Source organism: Zootermopsis nevadensis, unplaced genomic scaffold, assembly GCF_977971745.1.
Source record: "Zootermopsis nevadensis isolate Lab colony 2312 unplaced genomic scaffold, Znev_1.0 Znev_ptg000021l, whole genome shotgun sequence".
Classification (NCBI taxonomy): domain Eukaryota; kingdom Metazoa; phylum Arthropoda; class Insecta; order Blattodea; family Termopsidae; genus Zootermopsis; species Zootermopsis nevadensis.
This window is the reverse complement of record NW_028259153.1, coordinates 6,420,993-6,439,287: the sequence shown is the minus strand read 5'-3', so window position 1 is coordinate 6,439,287 and position 18,295 is coordinate 6,420,993. Positions and strand designations below refer to the sequence as shown.

Below are 18,295 nucleotides of genomic sequence, written 5' to 3'. Positions count from 1 at the left end.
TAGGGTATACCATTGAATATGCAACCTAGTATCATGTACCATGGTACAAAAATGGAATCAGAAGCATGTTCCTCCCAGCGTAATGAACTCTCTCAACCTTCCCCATGACATTCCATTGCCCTTGCTCACAGCTGTTGGGCTGTGCGTGTGCAAACAAGGTATATCATGAGCAGAAGATGTTTATTCTCAAGCATTTCTTTGCACCAGAATAATTTTCAGCTGTTTGTTAGGCATTTAGCAATGCATATCCTCCGAAGGAAGTGCAAAATAAGACAATACACAGAAAGCTAACAAAGTTTTGGGACAGCGAAAGTGTTTGTCTGTGACAATTATTAATCGAGTGACAATATGCCTCAAATTATGGCTGTACGAATTTAAAATAGTTCATCATTTGTAGTAGCAGAATGCAGCTTTAATATCGCCATTTGTTTCATAATTTTGTTTGTAAAAGGGTTTCATGTATAGAAGCTGGGGCTTCGTTTTAAATGGAATTCCCTGAAATATGCTTCTTTTGGAACTAAATCTGGAAAATAATTTTAAGCAACTGGTTAGTACATTCCATTGTATTGTAACAATTGGTTTTTGGTGGTTTATGATCATAAGTATTTCTGCTGTATGGATATTTTTTAAGTGCCATTGCATTATCTTTCCACTGTAAGTGATAGCTGTGTCTCGTCACAAAATACTTTGAGTCAAATGAGGAAGGAGTTGCTCGCTCCCTTGCAGTACTCGAGTATGGTGCAGTGTAATACTTCATTCTGTATTAGACACGGATGGTTTCAGCGATGAAGATGGATGTCTTACGTCATCCGGGCGACGATGATGGAAGCAGCAAGGACCTCTGAAATTTTGGCAAACTTCTACCAGACTACATAACACAGAAGACAGTCATCTTCAGACCCACTGCCATGAAAACCTCAAACCCTAAATAGTTTCAGTGATCTTGTAGCAGTTTTCATGGTCCCTTTTGATACACCTGTTTTATTGTGCAAAACCCATTTGAGCTTTGCAAGGTGAATGGTAATGCCATTCTTTTCTTCTGTTAATACTTGATACTGACATTTTGTTGTCCTAATGTCAGCTCTTGTTTAGTAAGATTCTGTGTAGTCACACTGTTTCAGCGGGGGAACTTGAACACCAAAGACTGTTCTTACGATTTTTCTGTCACACTTTGTGCTATTGTTTAAGCTTTTCTGCATCCAGCAGTGAGTCACACATGAATATTGCAAAGAAGTATAATACCACTTTTTCCTTTTTCACTGCTAACATGGCATTAGTGTCAGTGGCCAATGCAGTATCACATGTAGAAGAAAGGTCATGACACATCACATCTGCAAAATATTTATCCTTCGGGGAGTTTCTGCATCTTTTGCGCAGCATTATATTCTGTTGAACATAAATCTGTGATGTTCAAAATCTTGATCTTATGCTTTATTTATTTTTAAAATAGTATAATTGCGTCATATTGTGAATCAAATATTAAATTAATTATTCGGTTTTGTCCGTCTAATCACAATATATTTAAAATTTATTTAAAATTTAAAATTTACAAATAAGATAATTAAATTATCATTTTATGTTCCACATCGAATAATCGATTTACATTTGGAACATTTTTACAACATGTTTCGGTTTCATCGAACCATCTTCAGGTGTAAAATTATATCAATAACTTAAAACTCAACTATAATTTCTGTTGTGTAGCTTTTTGTGATGTTCATATCCATATTATTTTCACATATTGGAGCGAATGTATTGTTTGGAGTGAATGCTTTTGATGTTCTACATCGGTCTGCAAAGCAAATGATTCAAAGAAATGAAAATAAAAAGTCCTCCAGGTACCGTAGCCTTGAGAAGTTTCATATCTCTCTTGTGAAATATTTGCCATTTCGTACCCAAAGAACTTAAACCTGTGAAAATAAAAAGGCCTCGAGATCTGGTGGCAACATTCTTCCATTACAATCAGCAAAGTCTGGCCTAGAGAGGTTTCACATCTCTCTTCTGAAATGCTTTGCCATTTCGTAACCAAAGCACGTCAATCTGTGAAAATAAAAAGCCTCGATATCAGGTGACAACATATTTACATTACAATTAGCAATGTCTGGCATAGGAAAGTTTCACATCTCTCTTGTGAAATGCTTTGGCATTTCTTACCCAAAGACTTAACCTTTTGAAAATAAAAAGGTCTCGACATCAGGTGGCAACATTCTTACATTACAATTAGGACTGTCTGTCCTATAGAAGTTTCACATCTCTCTTGTGACTTTGTCATTTCATAACCAAAGCATTTAAGAAGCAGGATTGGTGCGTGAAGTCTTCTTTGAGGCCTCGCTTATGATCTGTTAAGCTGATTCTGTATTTGATTTTATCTCGGAAACATGAATTGAGTTCCCCATTTGATTAGAGCTGTCACATTTTTCTATTACTCCGTATGTGCCTTAACGAAATTCAAGTTCTTGGTTTTGTGTGTTTTGTGGTAATATTCGTACTTATTCATTAAAGTACTTAAAAGTACCTTACAAAATACCGCGAATAAAGAAATACATCTGTTAACTGAAACCATCGTCTGTTTCTTCACGGCATTTGAAGAGGTTGTGAAACCGTTCCCTTCTTCTTTGCTTTGTTGCCAAGGTGGGATTGGGTTCGATGAACGGATTCATGAGAATCTTTTGCTGGGTTTACGGGGTTTAATTAAAGATCGCCTCAGCTGAGGCTTTAGTTATTTATTTTCAGGTGATTGCTGATTTAAATTCTCCGCGCAATATTGGTCAAAGTTAATGTAATACACCGACGAGTCCGTGATTCCGTTTCAACTTGCAACAACTGATAGCTGATAACTGCCGACTCCTCTCAAAAGAAGTCTGCGTCTCAAATATATTAATTTCTCCCACTCATTCAGAAATCTCAAATTTTGTAACATCATTGGTTCGACTTCCCTTAGTTTTGTGATTGGTGCAATATTTTAAATTCAAGTCTCTGATTGGTCGGTTCGATTCCCGAGGTCAACTCTGACAGTTTACATCGCGTGGTGACGCTAGGTCACTTATGCCTACTTTTGCATAAACCCAATTAATAGGGGTCCGACCTCCCAGGGGTGAAATACTACAATGGCCAGTTACAAGAAGTTTCGAACTCCTTGGATGTGGATTTTTCGAAAGGACAATGACAAATGTTCCGCTGACCCTTCGCGACATGTGCGGGAGTGAATGTATTGAAAACGGAAACATTGCTTCATCCTTGATGGGTGGTCATAGTTCGAGCTCGACCTCATGGCTAGACGATTACAGTTGGTTCTTCCTCAGGCACATGGCACAATTATCCGGTATATTGGAGCAAATCAGCCAAATGTAATTTTGCAATTTTTTTAAATATCAGACGTAGTTCAGAAATCGATAAAAAATTCACAGTCTGTTGCCTTCATAATGACGGTTTCATAATTCGAAACATGTCGCCACAAGTGGATTCATTTAATACAAGACGAAAGGTGAAACTGCTGTGTGTTGATGAATGGTAATATTTTAGATAAAATTAAACGTCTGTAAAATAATTCATTTCAATAAGATTTCTTGTGCAGAGAATAAGGAGAAGAAATATTTTTTCCTTCTTTGCTGCAATCAATATTTCTCTTTATTTTTTGTAGCTACTACATCAATTCCTAGTTTTCTACTTTATTTCCGTAAGGAAAGTAATTAAAACTAATGTGTTCATCGTGGTTGTAATCAACTGGAAAATACTTATTTTTCTGTGCCAGTCCAGTTTCGTAGTTCGAGTCCCGAACGGGCTGAAACTTGAGATGAAAAGGGTAAACCAGGCTTTGGCGTATTAATCCGGTTTATACAAACGAAGGATGAGATTATATTTTGAATGCCTTACGTCATCCAAATGTGAACGATTTTATGAATTTTGGCATTGATTAATGTATTAAATTTGAAGAGAGTGGCGACAGTCAGTCGCTTCAACGTCTTTCCTCGAGACCTTCCGTGACACTCACAAAGCTTTCGCCTCGTAAATTTGTTTACGAGGCGAAAACTTAAGCCTTTCCAGATATAGAATGACGGTTGCCCTAGAACAGACGCCTCACTGCGACTGGGACCAATGAAATTCGAATGTGCATTTCGGAGCGTTTGCGACGTTATCCTGTGATTTTGGGGGACGAATCGGATCGCCGCATTCAATTCAAAATTTAAGAACGGTTACGAGTTGCGGGGGTATTTATATCGTGATTGTGTTGTGACGGGGCTCTCAAGTTTTGATCTTCAAGTCGTGCAGACGTGTTCTGTTCGCAAAGTTTCAGTAAATAAACAGCCGATTCATTGCACTCTCTGAATATCAACATAATTGTGTCTTTGCATCAGCGTGTCTCAATTCGTGAATAAATTGAGTGATTTCAACAACAACAACAACAACAACTGTGTCGTGAAGAATTGCACCAGCTCAGCGACTTCGCTGCCCTCCCGCGAGCGTCGCTCCAATTAAGGCCTCTTCGTATTTTCCCTGAGAGTCCGAGATCCTCGCCCACCGACTGACCTTATGTCAAGGTATCCTGAGAAAACCTTTAACCCTCTCCGCGCACCGAAGTAACAAACGTTTTAACCGCACCAGCGCCGGCCTAGCTATTGGGTTCGAACCCGTGGCTACATCAGCAGATGGACGGTTACATTCCGAATCCAACATTTCTTTGCATTTCTCTACTGGGTTCGAACCCGTGGCTACATCAGCAGATGGACGGTTACATTCCGAATCCAACATTTCTTTGCATTTCTCTACTGGGTTCGAACCCGTGGCTACATCAGCAGATGGACGGTTACATTCCGAATCCAACATTTCTTTGCATTTCTCTACTGGGTTCGAACCCGTGGCTACATCAGCAGATGGACGGTTACATTCCGAATCCAACATTTCTTTGCATTTCTCTACTGGGTTCGAACCCGTGGCTACATCAGCAGATGGACGGTTACATTCCGAATCCAACATTTCTTTGCATTTCGCCTCCATCGATTTGTCTCTGTGTTTGTAGGCGTAGTCGCTTGCATTCGGTAGGTTCTTGATGACACAAGTCGACATCTTTCTTCTACTAACATTCATGTCTGCCGCCTGGCTCCTGCAATTTGAAATAATTAAAAGTGAAAACAAACCCTCTTTCATCGTCCATTAGTATAATCTACACTCAAGACAATTTTTATCACATTTCGCGGACACAGTTACAGAAAATATGTATATATATATACTTTTACTTTTGGGGTTCTAAAATATCAGAGATTTCGGTGTAGTAAAAAGAATTATCTTTGCGAGTCGTAAAATGTGTTGACCTAAAAATATCCTTGTCTGATGGGCTGGCTCTGTCTTTGGGTTGAATGGGAAACTGCTTGAAGCTAAGGGCAAAGCTTCCACCGAAATGTCGTTGCTTGTATTTTGTTTCCTGACAACCTTAACAAAAGTTCCTCCAATCGGAATTCATTCCCACACCATATTTCAGAACAGTTCCCACGTGATTTCTCTTTTACTCAGATGCACATAGAACATGGGCCAGCTTGCTATTATAACGTAACACATTTTATTACATCAAAATGGAGGAAGAGGTTACCACTATTTTAAAACGCTGTCAAATGACTTGTGTTCTGAGCTAACTGCGTTTGGTAAACTTCATTAAACCATTACCTTCGGTCTGAATAATAAATTTAATCACACGCTTTCTTTGGAGAGATAAGCACGTCTTGTTTGAGACACGCGCCCATGACAATATTTCCTTCTCTTAGCAAAATAGTCTGTGGGAATTCTGGCTTTTGCACAAACAAGTATGAAGAAATTTGTCTTCTGGGATGTTTTTGGAGCTCCTTACTCACTCCGTCAACAGATGGCAGGAGACTGCGTGGTCAAACACGCCAAGAGACAGCCATTTTAAAATAAATTTCCATCAGAAATGAGAACATGAGACGGTAGGCGTCGTTAAACCTGAAACTGGCCTAACACTTTGATGAAAGCCGAAGTTTATGGCGATGCTGATGTGCTGAACGCCAGAAGATTCCTGCCCAAGAGAGTGCCACTGATCAAAGAAACTTAGTCAAAGAACTTCTTATTAATGCAGTCACGGCTTACGTCTGATTAGCATTTCCTAGTCATTCGCCGTCTGCTTTAACCAATCAGCTTGACCGCAACGTCGCCCTGCCGCTTTTCATTCCATCCATTTTTCGCACTCTTATTCGAGGCTCTGAGTAATCAGTACGAACCTCCGAAACGTCGGTCAGTTTCTACGTCACTACACGGCGCAGCATCTGCAAGATCGTGGATATCTTGACTGGAAATGATTCACTTCCTAGTGCTTTTCGAAAGTAAGATTTTGTGATTATACAGCCCTGAAAAATCATACAAAGAAACAGACAAACAAAGAAACAAACCATCGATTTTCCTTGTCATTGAAATATGCAACACGTTTGAAGAAGTCGCTCCCGTTATAATAATTACAGATGACGAAGATCATATCGTCCATCACTTCTGCGTTTAATTCATAATCATTGAAGTTCATGGCAGGGATCTCGGTCCACGTCTCTTCTGCAGGGTCGTACTTTTCGGTACTGAGCTCGGATGATATCTCGTTCTGTCCTCCTGCACACACGCACACAGATTCAGTAACAGGTCACAGCATATAAAGAAAAGCTGCCAAAGGGAACTTATCCTAACCCCATTCAGCGAGACCCTTCTTGATATTCATTACTCTGTCAAATGGCCACGAAATGTTTGGCCTTTATGGAGCCACAAGATTCATTACCTTATTCACAAAAGTCGGTAGTTGGCCTCATCTCACACAATCTAGTTCCTTAAAAACATTTTAATATTATCCTTCCTTTTACGCCAATGTATTACAAGTGGTATCTTATCTTCAAGATTACCAATTACAAATTTCTAGATGTTTGTATTTCCCGAAACTTCAATGTTTCTTACAAACGGATTTACGCTCTTAAAATTGGTAATTCCGTATAAGGAACGAATGAATGAAATACAACAAAGAAAATTCATTCCCTCTTGCATTGTCAGCTTTAGTACCAGGAACAGCTACAATTTCATTTTCGTACTTGTAGCATCAGGAAATTGCGCCTGACATCTGTTGTCTTCTTCATGAAAATGCGTGCGAAAGTAGACATAAATATCAACACAAGATGCACTGTTCCAAACGGCGTTAGAAAACAAGTGACGAAAAGCAAAGATAGCGAAGGGACTGCTTTATACCATCGGAGTTTTGGAGATAACAGCGCGGCAAACTGGAATTTCCTTGCTACAAGAACAAAATATTGACCTTTAAAACTGCGACTGTGTGAAAAATGGGGCATAATTTACTTGAGATACCACAAGAGATTGTTAGTTAGTTAGTTAAGTGTTCTTTGTGGAGAATGTAATCGAAACCACGAATCGGGGTTAACATTAGTGACAAACTAACTCTGTAATGACGGGAGAAAAATTCTGTTCATAAAATCTCAGTCACTCAAAGAAACCAAGAAAACATTTCACAATAGCGATTTCTGTAAGAAGGTTAGAGGAGCATCACTCAGAATGTCCGGAGTTCTCACCCAGGGCGTACAGGAAGCCATGGAACGCGACGCAAGAAAGAAACCAACGTTCAGAATGCATTGGTGCAACGAACGTCCATTCGTCGGTGTCCGGGTCATAAACTTCCACCGAGTTTAGACGATTGTTTCCGTCATATCCACCAGCGACGTATATTTTGTCTGTAAAAAGAAATTAGCCATATGACACGAACTGTACACACATTTGGTGTAGGGAGAGGCGTTAAAACTGGTCCGTGCAGAGCACAGACATGGGACAATTCGTACTTAAATTTGTAAATCTATTAAGTCCCCCTTCGAGTCACAGAAACTGCACAGACACGGCTGTCTCTGTTCATCTGTTTCTTTGTTTCGAATGCACACCATCGGCGTGTCAAAGGAAACGAATTTAACTGATAAAATTTAATATAAACAGCATAAAGTGCTTAAATTAATGCATAATGGAAATGATGGTAATTTATTAATACATCTCCTGTGAAAGGAATTTTATTAAATTTGGTATCAGATATGTACGGAACGAGCTGCCAAGCGGTGCAATACATTTATAATACAAAGTGCTGTTTACGTGAGATCATTAACTGTCTCAAAAACATATTAAATCCGTATTATTTGAGAGCCAGTTTGATAGTTTGATGGTTATTTGCATTCACTCCTAGTGCACACTAAAAAGGCAGAAGGCGACGCAAGGGACAGCTGACGAGAGCAGGAGAAACCATCACGCACTCAGAACTTCAAGCCGTTGCAGTCTGTGAAATAACGAAGTCCGTAGCACGGATAAAAGAAGAGTTAATGAAAGAATATTGGATAATGGAGGGAGGGAAACTAAGTTCAAGAGCGAGGAGGAATGCCTTGAAGATGAAGGCATAATGTTCGTCTGAAACGTCGGCAGAAGCCAAACGACAGCCATCTTCGTACTCGCCGCCGTGAGAACCTCAAATCCTGCGATTCCTTCAACCGTTCTTGCGTTCTTACACGCGGACAGACAGACAGACGCCTCGCGTTCAGCACTAACTCACAAATTTCTGTTTCACAGGATTTACGTACCATTCAGTACAGCCGCACTTGCATAGCTTCGCTCTGTGTTCATGGGAGCGATCAAAGACCACTCGTTCGTCTTGGGGTCATATCTTTCCGCCGTTCTGTCATAAACACAACCGCCCATGGCGTACACTGAACCTCGCAGAACTGCCACACTAAAACCCCATCTGAAACGATAAAAGTACAAGCTCTGCTATGCTCATTTATTTCTGATGGAGATGCATTTCCTCTCGTAGAACGCAATTGTTCGCTCGTCATTGTTGAATCATAATTCAAATGAATTAACAAGCAAATCGCATTCTTAAAAACAAAATTGTCGCAAAAGTCCTCCGACCTATTCGCACTTTGCACGATGCTCCTGTGTGTGAGTGGTACAATTTTACATCCCCTGCCCAGATTTGTATCTTGACTAAGAGAGCGACTATCAGCTTTTGAAGAAGGACTCTGCTCCAAGGAGTTCCTTAGTTACCAAGCTGCATCTTACCTGCGTTCATGCATAGGCGCCACCTCGCGGCATGTCTTCGTAACAGCGTTGAAGCAGCAGCATGAGCATAAGTATTCTATGCCGCGGTAACCACCGATGACGTAAATGTCGAAACCGACCACTGCCGTGCCATGGTCCATTCGACGACCGATCGAGTCGACCCCTTCCACCTGCAGGAACGACAGGTTATGGCTTTATGTTTCTTTGGGTCATTCGGTCTATTGAAGTGAAGTCCTTACAATAGAGTCCAAGCGACCAACCACCAGAGCAGAGGTGCAACCCCCCAACAGTGGACCGAAATTGCTACACCGTGGAGGGAGGCACTCGACAAAGACCGCGAGAAATTAACTTGGAGCGAAGGTGGAAACAGGAAGACCCGAGGAGAAGCTCTCGTCAAGTTCGACAGACAAACGTAGAATTAATTTCTGATCAACAGCTGACATTTCAGGTTCGTACTTTGGAAAGGACAGATGTTAGTGTTTTGGGTTTTATCGACGCAGAGATGGAGGCAGTACGTCCCCCACCCCACCCCAAAGCCTTCTAATTCACGAGGCGTTACCACGCAGATGGCCGACATCGACGCTGATCAGTGCTTCATTTATTACGTTGAAATCCACTGACGATCAACGATGTTTAAAATCAGCAGACAGGTTGCCATGACAGTTGAAGTAGGACGCTTATTGTAAACGATATTTAAGGCAAACTTCAGATCCGTCGTCGATTCCCATTAGAACTTACTTTGTACAAGAGACTCAGCATTTGAGTAATTTATTTATTTATTTATTCTTTTTAATTCATGTGTTTGGAGCTTCTCTTAAAAAAGGGTTCAGTGCAATGGAAATAAACGAACACGAAATAAAGAGGCTAAGAGGTCCTTGTGATTAAGCTTAAATAAACAATTACTTAGTAACACTAAGGAAAAGTAGTTTCTCTCATAGGCGTCATTTAACAAGGCGCGGTAACAGTAGAAATACGTGCAACTCACCACAGTCCACCGGTCTGCTCGTGCGTCATAGGCTTCAATCACATCTGAAGGCACTCCGTCACGATACCCACCAACAGCAAATAGAATGTCCTGTGGAATTCGCGGGCGGGCAATCCTTGGTGTCATGAAGTCTTTGTCGTCCTTCGACAACCTTTTCGAGTCGTCCAGGAATTTGAGCGTCTCCGAGATCACGGGTCTGCACGCCTTATTCTTCCTCACGTACCGGTGTTTTATTACCTGTTGAACAGTTCATTGTGGAACTTATGAACTTTTAGGAAGGGATTCCATGTTCCATTGCAGAGGAGACAAGAAATTCACACATAATTTGGTTGGGAAATCACCGAAATACACTGTGGTATATATACAGGAAAATGTGTTTTTTGGTTTATGCAACGACGCTCTTAAAAAATGCACAGTTTGAGGAGAGAAGCGAAAACAAATTAAATCGATCTTAGAGAAAACTATTGAAATGTGTTTCAACCGAAAGTTAAATACTTCAGTAAGTGTTGCATTTTGAGTTACATTAAAAAATGTAATTTATTTCTCGTCTCTCCCGTGCGAGATGCACATTCTTTTTGATTCGATAACTTTAATTAATTGTCAAAATTACGTAGCATCAAAAGAAAATTATGACAATTAGTTGCTTCGAGTTTCAAGGGAGGCAACCTTCTGCATGTTGATGGTTGGGTGGAATGCCCGTCAACACAAAACCGTGTGATTGTGCTCGATGTCTATTATGAGGCATTGCGTGTTTCGACCTTAATTGGTCATCATCAGGTGGTTCTCTTTACGTGTTGGAAATTAGTAGATACGAATGATAAATTTTAAAGACAACATTTTCATGAATCCGTGCGATTGTATCGCACGTATTCGTAAAATGTGAGTGGCTGAAATTACAGGGCATTTGACTTAGGGTAGAAACATTTTTTTCTCTCGGGTTAAAGCGTATGGCGGAATGGAAGAAGGAATATGGCTGCTTCGTAAGATGACGGTTACCATATTTGAATGTTAAATCTGTCTATGAGTTTGAAGCCCCTGGGGTAATTTACTTCTGGATGTAGAACGAATCTACCTTGCTGAACTTTTCCGATATCTGTTGTCCCTATGTGGTCAATCAGCTGAAGATTATCACGCTGATGTGATCTCTGGTTGACTATATATATATACCGTCGGAGATGCGTGAAATTTTTATAGCAGCTAAGACCCGCTTCTTATGGCGTAGGATCTTCAGTTTAGTTGAACGCTGAACCAAAAAAGTGATTTATCAGTTCGAGTATTTTCCTGTTCGAGCTAAGGGGACGTTTGAATGCAGTTAACGGTGGAATGCCGTAGTTGAACTGAAACGCGTAATGGATCTCAATAAACGCTGAGACTACAATAAAAGATTGTAACGCCGACGGACTGTCAAACTTAAAGACGATGAATAAAGGACGATCATTATCTCCAACCACATTTCTGCATAAAAGGACGAATCGAATATTTGTTTTGCACATACACACGCGTATGCGAGCGTGTTACCAGCGGCATACGACAGGTAGTTATTGTGGCAATGGAATCTAAAGCAATTTGGGAATTTCTTACGCAGCAAATTTTGATCGGAAAAAGGCATTCAAATCATTGTGTAAATTTCACGATGTTGTCGTAAGATTGTAAACAGAATTGGAATGTGTCAACAGATTCTGTTAAAACGTATCAGTATTAAATCTAATGAACGAGCTGGAACTGCGGACAGACAGACAGACGGGTTTACACGTGACGAAGAAAAAGGCTCACAATTTGCATTAATTAGTTACGAACAAGTGCGAATATGGAATTAAAAATGCGGGTTTCAGTTTCCATAAACATCCACGATTTCAGGGGCATACTGACCTTCTTCTTGAAAAATTTTGCGTCAAGTCGTCCCAGTCTGACGCCCTTCAAAAGGTCCGCGATGTGACCTTTCCTGTTGTCCGGGTCGTGGTTGATCCACCGGAGAATGCACTCCCACACAAATGTCTCGTCCTTCACGTTCAGTTCATCGGCCTCGATTATCGCCTGCAGCTCCTCTACAGGCAGTTCCAGCAGTTCTTCGTTCTTCTGAGACAATTCCACGAATTGGCGCAGAACGAAGCGACGAGCGGGAGTCTCGAGGTCGGCGCAGAAGTGAGACCTGCGACAGCGAGGGTAAGAACCGACTCAGAATCGTTCTTCTTCGAACTCTGACACATTGAACCACCGCAGGAAGAACTGGATTCTCATTCACTTGCAGACCACAGTATTTCGCCTGAAGTTTTTACCTTAGCCTTTTGGAGCCCGAATGAGCGAAGCTGAGCGCAGACACGTGGAGAGGCAACGCTGAGATACGCTCCGTTTAACCGTGACAAAACAGAAAGTTTTCGGCTCTGAAGGTTCCCAGGCAATGCCCGCTCGTCCTCGAGATAAGGTTATAAGTTGAAATAAGGGCACGGTGTAGAATTTTGAATTCTGTCTTTAACCGTAGCGAAACGACGTTTTGGTAACTGCGTGTGTTGTGAAACCTTGTGTAATCGGACTATATGAGGGGAACCGCGGGTCAAATGTACGAGGGAAAGGGGAACGTGGTCATGGAATTGAACAAATAAGTAGAGACTCAATACAGATTTTAGTCGCCAGCGAATGATGCGGACGTGTCGCACGCACAAGCCGACGGCAAAAGTCACTCGTGAGCGCTGTTCGAGGGAGTCCCTGTACTAAAAGAGTGAATTTATCAGTCACTCTGTCCATCGCATGAACTGGAGATTCTGGTGTGATTCTGCCGATATCAGTTGATTTGCTTGCTATGTTGTCCTGAACAAGAAGGAGTAAGAGTTCAGCTTCTACGGGACCCAGTGGGTTGGTCTTTGTCTTTGCTCGACAATAACCAATTCTCTAAATATCTTGAAGTGTTCATAATAATCAGCAAATCTGGGGTGAGGTTAGACCAATGAACTGTACCGCGTGGACATCGCTTTATGCACTTTCGCCGGTGGAATCCAATCACAACCGATCTGGTTGAAATTCGGTCGCTTAATGCGGGAATCGGATAATCGAATCTCGGTTTACAGAGGTTTTGCTGTATGCAGAAGTATTTCGGGCTGAATGTTGATTTTGGTGTTGAGAGGATTGTGCAAGAAGCAAGGAATGCTGCATAGAGAGAAGAACGAAGATAAGGATTTCGAGAGGAAGACATATTTAATTATGACCCTGCAATAGATCGCGATTAACGTTCCATATGGTGAAATTATTCATCTGCTGATCATAATGACTATCAAAACATATGCAGTTAATCAGAAAACTTAAATTACAGGGACGTTAATAATAACCCGTCAAACATAATTATTTGCTCAGTCCTCAGTCAGAGAATTTAATCTCCAACCCGGCTGCTGTCTTGAGTAAAGGTCATTCGCTCCAGTGACGAAGGCTGGCGTCACAGCAAATGACAAATTAACATCAATTACCTTGCGACACTTAAGATGCCGATACAGTTGTCGGCGTCCATCGCGTCCGTGAGGAAGTCGCAGCAGAGTTCAGTAACGCCTGGTACCCACAAGTAGTCAGCCGTCTCGAGCAGCTGACGCGCGTTGTCGGAGCGGATGTCCACTTCGCGAGAATAAACATAATCCAGTATCTGGGTCATCACGTCTGAGCTGACTCCGAGGAGGAAAACATCAATCTCCTCACTGGTGTGCAGTGATGTCGTGAAGAGGGTCCTGAAACGTCGATTTGGAGAAACGGCGAGCAGAAAATTACAAGTCATGCTCACAAAGTTTAAGTTTTTATGACTCACGTAGCCAAATAAAAGTATCCTTTCGTCAATGTGGTGGATGAATTTTTGTTACCTGAATAATTAAAAAACACTAAGAATAAGTACGAATGGGACCGGATTAACTGCGATTGGGTGAAGGGCCTGCGTAGGCCTAACAGAATATAATTTACAAATCGGAAAGCAAGCAGCGAACATTTGAACTATAGAATGGCCACCCTCGTTTCTTACATAACCTTGACTCCTTTAAGAGATGTCTTAGGTTATAACAACTACAGAAATTTTAAAGCCAAATAATATTTCAACATACATCGCGGGCTGTACATTCCACTGATTGATCAGTTCGTAATATGAAATCTATTTGTTCTGTAAAAACATTTTCCCGACAATAAACAACTGAAAAGAAAAGCCGATGTTTCTACGAGGCCTTTAAGAAACAAACAATTTCCTATTACAAATTAAGGGATTTTCAGTGCAAGACAAACGGAAAGATTTCGGTGTTGGAAAACTGGAAAAGGGGCACAGCTCGTAACAAGACGTGAGAAACGTCTTTATTTAAAACACAAGCAAAATAACGTTTGCACAAATTCTCGATCGAGATTCTCCTACCAATGAAACATTTCTCGCGAAGATCTTTGTTACAGTTTGTTATATTTCAGTCAGAGCAACACACAGCAACTTTCAATGTTCCGGGCATTACCAACTTTCTTCTGGACTTTGTCGGTCGTCTTTATGAATTAAATCCAAGACGATTTGGAAATGGATTGTTTCTATTTCTCCCTCCAGATCGATTGACTGTCACCTTGGTACAACCGCACTTAAAAGTTAGTACAAAAGACCACGTACGTCTTCTGCGATGTTGCTTCGTGTTGTCTCGTAGAAATTATCGGACGTTTCAGAGGCGCTTACTGCCTCCATCATCAAGGAAAGAAGGCAGTAAGTACGTCTGATGTGCCACTCAGTTTCTACGGCGCCGTGAGATTTCATGACAATGTTCAAATAACAAAAGACATTCAGCCATATAAAAATACAGGTTTCTGCATCAAAGGGATAAAACATTTCACATACGAATCGACGTCTCTTGTGTCCTTAATTCACGTGTTAATAAACCACGTCAGTAAATGAACAAACCTGAAATATTCGCTGTGCATCGACAGAATCACTCTGTGGACTCGAAAGACGCCGCCGTCCTCCGACCTCAACACCGCGTCACACAAGAAGTTCCTCTCTCTCAGCTCGTTCAGACGGACCAATGCTTTGGTGCACGTGCACCTGCCGCCATCTTGCTCAGGACAGCCGCTTTCTCGCTTAACCTCCATCTCCTGAAAAGACAGTCGATCGCTGTTACAAGTTTTTCTTCACACTGATGCGTGTGCACATCAACTGGGAGTGACTGAGAGGGAACAAGATACTGAGAAGAATATCTGGTCCGGAGAGCAGAATGGCGAAAATTGCATAATATGGAGCTTTATAGGTCTCTTCACTAATTAATAAATTGTAGGCTGTCTGATCGAGGGTGATTAGATGGGCTGGGCTTGTAGAACACATGGCAGAGACAAGAAATGCAACTTTTTAATCGGTAGACCTGAAAGGAAAAGGTCACTTTAAAGTCCTATACGTTGCTGGGATAATATTAAAATCGATCTTAGAGACATGTGGTATGAAAGTGTGGCTAGTGGATGTGGCTTAGAGGCGAAGTCTTGTAAACACGAACATGAAACTTCTTGTTTCATAAAATGCGAGACATTTGATTACCTGGGCTACTGTTAGATTCTCAAGCAGGGCTTCCGCTCCATGGACTCAGTTTGTTTCTTTGTTATAGAAATGCCTGTTGAGATTCAATACAAAACGACAAAGCTCTAAATGTGACTGATCTAAGTAACTTCATAGACGGCTTACCGAACCCGAAGGTTCATCACCGAATTAACCAAAGACCTCCACCGGACACTGCCCTGGGCCAACAAAATCCAGTCTCCTTCGACTTCTATCTCCCATTAATCCCGCCTGAGATTATCCTCCCATCTACGTCTAGGTCTCGCCAGCGTTCTCTTACCCTCAGGCTTCCCGACCAATACCAGGTGCACACCTCTTGCCCCATCCATGCATTAAAACATGCCCCGCCAATCTCACTCTTCTTGGCTAAATCACTCCGAAGATGTGACTGATTCAGGCAATATTAAGTCATGCCGCGTGTTTGTCATTACTCGCATAATTTAAATCTCCTTATATGTAAACTACGTAGAGATTACGTATAAAAACATCAATGTAATCCATAAAGTCTTAGATGCTTCTATTCTGGTGAACCAATTTTAAAAAATTACGACAAAAATATGCCATAGAAATTGCGTGACCTTTGATGCAGAACCAGGCAGTTAAATAAATTTTGGAAAAAGAAGTTTACGCCTTTTCATAAGCATAAAATTTTCGAGTTCTTCTCTCTCTGTAGAACTAAAAGTGCTTAACAGTTTACATAATTAAGGACCTTTCTGCCTAAATTACAAATTTATATACACTACAAGCACAAGATGTAATTTAAATTTATCAATTAACGCGAGAATTACAGTTGGGAACAGTAAAAAAGGCTCTAAGTTGTTCTAACGCATGCGTAGATCACGCCACTCAAACACTGCAATGAGCAAGATATTCTGTGAAAAGTCTATTGGTACTCATCTCGTCAAAGAACAGCCCACTTCCTTTGCTGAACCAGAAGATTCATTATCGTGTTCGGAAAGCCAATTCGCTACATCGAGTCCCATCTCCCTAAGATCCATCTTAATGTTATCCTGCCACTGACGCCGAGGTCTTCTCAGAGGTCTCCTCCCTTCAGGCCTTGTAAACACTCAACTCCCCCTAACAACATTGGGTGAGGAGCTCGTCATTCACTTTTCTCAATTATCTGTCCCACTCTCGTTTTGGGTCCAGACATCTTCCTCAACACCAAGTTCTCAGAGGCCCTCAGTCTATGTTCCTCCCTCAAAGTGAAAGACCACGTTTTGCACCCATAAATTCTTTGCACTCAATAATAGCAAACATTCCCCGGATTTAATCTGCTGTTGCAGGGAGATAATGAGAGGGAGATTCGTCGATAATTAGGCTTGTAAAACCGAAATAAAAATTCTTCCGAGTTCCCTAAAACGCTTTAATAATGTCGATGTATCAGGAATTGTAAAGTGTTAGAATTATTGTTCAGAATATAAACCCCACTTCTTAGTATCGACATATTTTTATTAAGATTCTGGGCTACTAAACACGTTTTATCCCTTTAAGAAGTTAATTGCCTACTGGAATATTCTTTTATTATCAATGATGCCGTGAACAAACAGAAGTCAATGCAACATTACTTTAAATTATGTTAAAAAGAAGACAAGCCTAATTCCCTTACACGAGATAAATAATGCACATAAAAACATTAAATGTGAAGAACAATAATAATAAATAGGAATCCATTACCTCAAACTTTGTTCAGTTGTACGAGACCACGACGTCCACCGTCAATGATCGATTTAATCAAAACTAAAATGGAGTTTCACAGACTTCTTAATAATTCTTATATAAGATAAGTAATTGTGATATTCTAAGAGGATTTTAACAGCACAAAATTATCTACTCTACGACGCACTTCTTCTACAAGCGATTCACAGCTCAACTCTTTCCGCAATAACGAATGGATTGTTGACGGCGATAATGAAACACAACAATGCCGAGTAAACAGATGACTTAACAATTAGTTTCTTGGGTAAAGGAATGGAGTGCAATACGGTTCATTCATTCAATTATACTGCATGCATAGGAAACGAGAAAAGAGCTTTATGGCATGCTCAGCCAAGATTGTTGCAGGCGTGGGTTAGAAATTCCACTGATTTTGACGTAAATACGTCTATACGGAAGGGTCATTCCGCAAAAAAGTGTAACGAAAAAGTGACAGGAAAATGTGTAACATCTGATAACAATGGTTACCTAGGAAACGTCATCTGTTTACTCGGCATTGTTGTTACCTATAAAACATTACATTACATTACATTCATCTACCACAGACCCATCTTAAGCGTAACTAATTCAAGTTAAATAAGCAATGTCTTAATCAAACTTTACTCAATTGTAAAGCAGTTATGACGTATTTACGTCTAATTCTCCGGAACCGTGGTTCCACTGACAATTTTTCTTGCTTTGTTATCCACGCAGGTGTTCACATAAAAGCTGACCATTGTCGGTCCATATTTGCAGACTGAGTGTTTGACGAAGCGTCCCACCCCCTCTGGGTTCAAACCTCAGAGAACCAACCAACCATATTCTTTGGACGGGATGACCTCCTGTTATATACGGGCCAATTATAGAAAATGCGTTAATTAGTATATCCAATATCCTTAGATACAAAGCTGCAAATTGTAACTATTTGTGTAATCGGTACTCTCCCTAAGCTATTTCAAAATAAGCTACACACAAGTTATTTTCAGTAAGGGAAAGCAGGA

General features: G+C 40.8%; 2 protein-coding genes across 4 annotated transcripts; both read right to left on the bottom strand.

Moving 5' to 3' along the window:
- Nucleotides 1-1,578: 1,578 nt before the first annotated feature.
- Nucleotides 1,579-7,412, bottom strand: LOC147873133 (uncharacterized). 3 transcript variants are annotated; one of them, XR_015536100.1, is made up of 3 exons: nt 6,396-7,068; nt 6,097-6,272; nt 1,579-5,101 (listed from the first exon to the last, which is right to left on the bottom strand). XR_015536100.1 is itself a non-coding variant. In XM_087352443.1 (2 exons), exons 1-2 carry the CDS (start codon nt 6,521-6,523, stop codon nt 4,534-4,536), a joined length of 696 nt encoding a protein of 231 aa, XP_087208569.1. In that variant the 5' UTR covers nt 6,524-7,045; the 3' UTR covers nt 1,579-4,533. The 3 variants fall into 3 exon arrangements, 1 of the variants encoding a protein (XP_087208569.1); XR_015536099.1 differs by having other exon boundaries at nt 6,097-7,412; XM_087352443.1 differs by lacking the exon at nt 6,097-6,272 and having other exon boundaries at nt 6,396-7,045.
- A 124-nt stretch (nt 7,413-7,536) lies between these two features.
- Nucleotides 7,537-17,486, bottom strand: LOC147873132 (kelch-like protein 10). Its single transcript, XM_087352599.1, has 8 exons — nt 17,277-17,486; nt 14,958-15,148; nt 13,522-13,773; nt 11,936-12,215; nt 10,067-10,303; nt 9,082-9,251; nt 8,604-8,764; nt 7,537-7,721 (listed from the first exon to the last, which is right to left on the bottom strand). The coding sequence occupies exons 2-8, from the start codon at nt 15,143-15,145 to the stop codon at nt 7,537-7,539; spliced, it is 1,473 nt and encodes a 490-aa protein (XP_087208725.1). The 5' UTR covers nt 15,146-15,148; nt 17,277-17,486.
- Between the last annotated feature and the right edge of the window lie 809 nt (nt 17,487-18,295).